Source organism: Sinocyclocheilus anshuiensis, unplaced genomic scaffold (assembly GCF_001515605.1).
Source record: "Sinocyclocheilus anshuiensis isolate Anshui unplaced genomic scaffold, SAMN03320099.WGS_v1.1 scaffold363, whole genome shotgun sequence".
Classification (NCBI taxonomy): domain Eukaryota; kingdom Metazoa; phylum Chordata; class Actinopteri; order Cypriniformes; family Cyprinidae; genus Sinocyclocheilus; species Sinocyclocheilus anshuiensis.
In genome coordinates, this window is record NW_015552568.1 from 102,895 (window position 1) to 107,622 (window position 4,728).

Consider the following 4,728-nt stretch of genomic DNA (forward strand, 5'->3'; position numbering starts at 1 on the left):
GTGTTGCAGTGATGTTTGTCCTTCTGTAGATTTCTCCCATCTGCATATAGGATCATGAAGCTCAACTAGAGTGACCATCAGGTTCTTGGTCACCAGTCTATACAAAGTCCTTCTCCATCAATTGCTCTGTTTGGCTGGGCAACCAGCTCTTGGAAGAGTCCCGGCTGAGCCAAATTTCTTCCATTTGAGAATTATGGAAGCCACTGTGCTCTTGGGAACCTTCAGTGCAGCATGAATTCTTTTGTAGCCTTCCCAAGATCTGTGTCTCGATACAATCCTGTCTCTGAGCTCTGCAGGCAGTTCCTTTGAACTCATGGCTTGGTTTTTGCTTGGACATGCATTGTCAGCTGTGAGGCCTTTTATAGAGAGGTGTGTGCCTTTCCAAATCATGTCCAATCAATTTAATTTACCACAGGTGGACTCCAATCAAGGTGTAGGACAGTTAAAAAATGTACTTCACTGTATTAGATAATGAAGTATCAACCCAAATGTCATCACATATATTGGTTGTCATTACCAATTATAGTTAGCAGAAAGTAATCTGGTGTTTTTAACTGACTTAGCATTGCTTCCTAAGTAAAATTGTTTGTAATTGAGATTTGAGGTTAAGGGGGCTTAAGAGTTGATGTTCCCACCCTCATTAGCATGGCTGGCTGTCACAGCGAGCAAGAGAACGTAGATCCCCACAGCGAGACGCAGTGCCCATCCTCCCATTTCAGTCTGAAACATAAATACAAAAATAGTGAGATCACACATTTTACATAAAGTTAAACATGGTGAACAGATGTCACACAGAATCACATGCACACATACGGAGATACACACCATAGCTGATCATAACTGAACGGAGTAATTCAAGGCATGCAAGACATGCCTTCGTAAACACCATAAAACATTCAGCAAAAACCTCATAATGACCAGACACACTGCAGTGCACATTTACTTAAAATCTACACCATTTATCTGTATGTGTCCATTACACTTTTAGAGACCTGTCCATATCTAATCTGAAGCAGAATAGCATGCACCTCAGCTGTTATATCAGCGCTTAAATCACAAAAACAGACGCAGAAATCTGATCCACCTGCCCAATATCACCTTCTCTCGCTTTTCACTCTCTCCCTTTCTCCCTGAAAACATCAAATGAAAGTTGAGCCCATTTCACCCCCCATAAATCTGAACTCTGAGAGTGAAGAGGAGAAACAGACCAATGATTCCTCAGGAATTCCTCTCATATCCTCTACAGATGGACACAGTGAAGAGAAAGACAATGGAAAGTTTGAGAACAACTTTTCATATATATTTGTGCATTACACTTTGGTCTTATTATTTTTTTCTAATTGAATTGCAAAAATACATTTTTTATTGTATTCTGCATAATTTGATATAACTTTCAAATTATTATTTTTTGTAATTAATTACATTACATTAATTTCTGACTTTAATTCCATATCAATATTTGCTGATTAGAAACAAGACACATTGTTGCATGTGTCAATGCACACACTGTATGCATCAGACACTGTGTCACTTCTTTTTTTGCGTTTTTAGTCAAATTTCGAAGCCCTGCATTTTGTTCAATTCCACTGAGCTCCATCTAGGACACAAAACACATTCTCTGAACATAAATTCTGTTTTCACTTTGTCTTTATGAGGTACAGAGCGTAGATTAATGAAAAAAAATGACTTTAAACAATTGTAGTATCAGACTGCAACATAACAAAATTGAAAAAAGTGAAAGGGGGTTTTAATTATTTCTGAATGCACTGTATGTATATATATATATATATATATATATATATATATAATGTATATATATACACACATTTATAAATTCAATATATTTAATTTCCATTTAGTTTGAAGTATTAAAATAACTCAAATTAAATAAAACTAAAAACTTAATAAAAGACCTATACAGACAGAATAAATTCAGCAGCTGTTATATCAGCGCTTAAATCACAAAAACAGACGCAGAAATCTGATCCACCTGCCCAATATCACCTTCTCTCGCTTTTCACTCTCTCCCTTTCTCCCTGAAAACATCAAATGAAAGTTGAGCCCATTTCACCCCCCATAAATCTGAACTCTGACAGCGAAGAGGAGAAACAGACCAATGATTCCTCAGGAATTCCTCTCATATCCTCTACAGATGGACACAGTGAAGAGAAAGACAATGGAAAGTTTGAGAACAACTTTTCATATATATTTGTGCATTACACTTTGGTCTTATTATTTTTTTCTAATTGAATTGCAAAAATAAATTTTTTATTGTATTCTGCATAATTTGATATAACTTTCAAATTATTATTTTTTGTAATTAATTACATTACATTAATTTCTGACTTTAATTCCATATCAATATTTGCTGATTAGAAACAAGACACATTGTTGCATGTGTCAATGCACACACTGTATGCATCAGACACTGTGTCACTTCTTTTTTTGCGTTTTTAGTCAAATTTCGAAGCCCTGCATTTTGTTCAATTCCACTGAGCTCCATCTAGGACACAAAACACATTCTCTGAACATCTCCATACTCATTCTGTGCGGCCTGCTCTTGCTAAATGTGGTTCAGTGAAACGTATTACTTGTAGTAGCAGCTGGTGCTGAACTGACTACAGACTTGCAAAAACCATCAAGTTTGTACTTCAAGTACTTGTACTTTGAATATGTATATATATAATATCCAATAGCACAAAAATTGCTAACTATGGTATTTACTTACAAATCACGTTTACATACAAGTTTTTTTTTAAATAAGTGTACTAAATTATCATGTTAAATTGAAAGCCTTGCAAATTTTATCCAACAAAAAACTAAACCCCCAAAATATACAAAACAATACTTTTCCCCCTCAAAACAGGATGTTCTAAACTTAGTGTTGGCACATCCATCAACTTTACATTCACATATAACTGCTCAAGTTCATATTTTGACCAACATCACTGGAATTTCACTCCAGGATGCAAGAAAACTCAATCTCATATAAATATCGCTGCGCTTGAGACCTGAACAGACCTTAGCATGCTATTGTGAACCTGATCTGGCATGTGCTAACCTGGGCATATAAATCATGTTTAGTCATACACAGAGAAAAACAACAGAACCCAGAAGTACCCAATACAAATATAGCCTATTAGACATTTTGTGTACTTGACATTTTCTTGTGGCAAATGAAGCATTTTAATAAGACTTACAAGTTGTCATTCCTTCACATTGCACCTTTTTGCATCTTTTGAAACTTTAAGGAACAACTTTTTTAGAGCTAATTTTCTCGGCAAAGCTAAATACAAATTTGACTGAATGTAAATCCATCTGAGAATAATAATGACATTAAAATACAATCAACAAACCTAATAGTCACAATATATACATAATGATCCAGACACAAATGTGAATTGATGGACACAAATGCATAACAACATTCAAATAAAAATTAACAACTGAAAATGAATGGTGCTTCAACGCTTCAGACTCTCTTTTGCAAAAGGCAAAACAACCAACAGCCAAACACTCTCATATATTCATACAGATTTACTGGAAAAATTTTAGAAGATGAAAAACAGAAACAGCTGAACAGTAGTGGGCAAACTTTAAAGACCTAAAACAAACTGATTCAAAGAATTCTATTAATTTCGCCAGCCACAAACATCAGCTGAAAAACACAACAAACAAAAAGAGACAAGCAAGTAAAGAGGAAAAGGGAAGTACAGAGATAAAAAGAGCCTTACAAAATACATGCATGAATGTGAGGCTTTACAAAAAGATTGTTGATCTCACAAACCTCTTAGTTTTTTGTTTCCCAATCCAAGTCCCAGAGTCCAACCAGAAACAGCAAAGTTTTCTGAAAGAAAATCCTTAATTCTCTCCCTTGTGCCCAATGATTAACCGAAGAGGGAAAATAACCTGTTTTCCACCTGCGTCTTCACAAATTCAAACAACAGGGAAACTTCTTGTGCTTGCAGGAAAAAGTTCCCTTCCTACCCCTCTTGGTGCTGTGCAAAATCGACTGAATATTCCCCCCAGATACGACTTGTGTTTAAGAATGAATGTGTGTCTGGTCCCTCCTCTCTTGCTCAAGCTGTTCAGGTGGGTTGCAGGCAACACCCTTCCTTTCTTTCTCTAGCTTTGTGAGGTAACAAGGTCGCTCCACCTTTCCCTCTGTCCTTTGCTCGTTCGCTCTCTGCACATTCCTTTAGCAGCACCCTCACCTGTGTGGACTTGAGAATGACAGGTCAGAGCTCCTCCCCGAGGGGGAGAGGAAAAGAGAGCGAGAGAAAGAAAGAGAGGGAAAGAGTGAAGAAACCCTGCCCTGACTGCCCTTGCACAGGGAGTGGCAGACAGATATATTGCCTGCAAGGTACAAAGAATCATTGCCGCACTCATTTCTGCACATGCATACGCAGGTACACACACGAACACGTGCCTCGTCACACTGTAAGACAATGCGGATAGTTTTGAAAGCGACCAGCTAAACTCAAGAGATATGCGTGAAAAACAATCCGACAGGCTTCACACACTCAAATAAACTCAACAGCTCACACAGAGCATTGCCTTTGAAGTCTTTCAAATGTCACAGCCACAAAAATGTGCCCTAATTCAAGAGGGAAAAGAGAAAGTGAGACAGCAAGAGAGGAAGCGAGAGATACAGTGGACAAACGGGGAGAGGGGGAGAAAGAGAGTGGTGAAAATATGCATTCCTGTGCGGTGGGAACAAAACAAAAG

General features: G+C 37.3%; 1 protein-coding gene across 1 annotated transcript in view; it reads right to left on the reverse strand.

Moving 5' to 3' along the window:
• Nucleotides 1–4,134, reverse strand: part of LOC107664990 (integrin beta-4) — a 38,793-nt gene extending 34,659 nt beyond the window's left edge. The window contains exons 1-2 of the mRNA XM_016455695.1: nt 3,788–4,134; nt 636–720 (exon numbers count right to left, since the gene is read on the reverse strand). Coding sequence (XP_016311181.1) covers nt 636–714 — 79 coding nt within the window. The 5' untranslated portion in view covers nt 715–720; nt 3,788–4,134. The remainder of the gene's footprint in view (nt 1–635; nt 721–3,787) is intronic.
• Nucleotides 4,135–4,728: the final 594 nt, after the last annotated feature.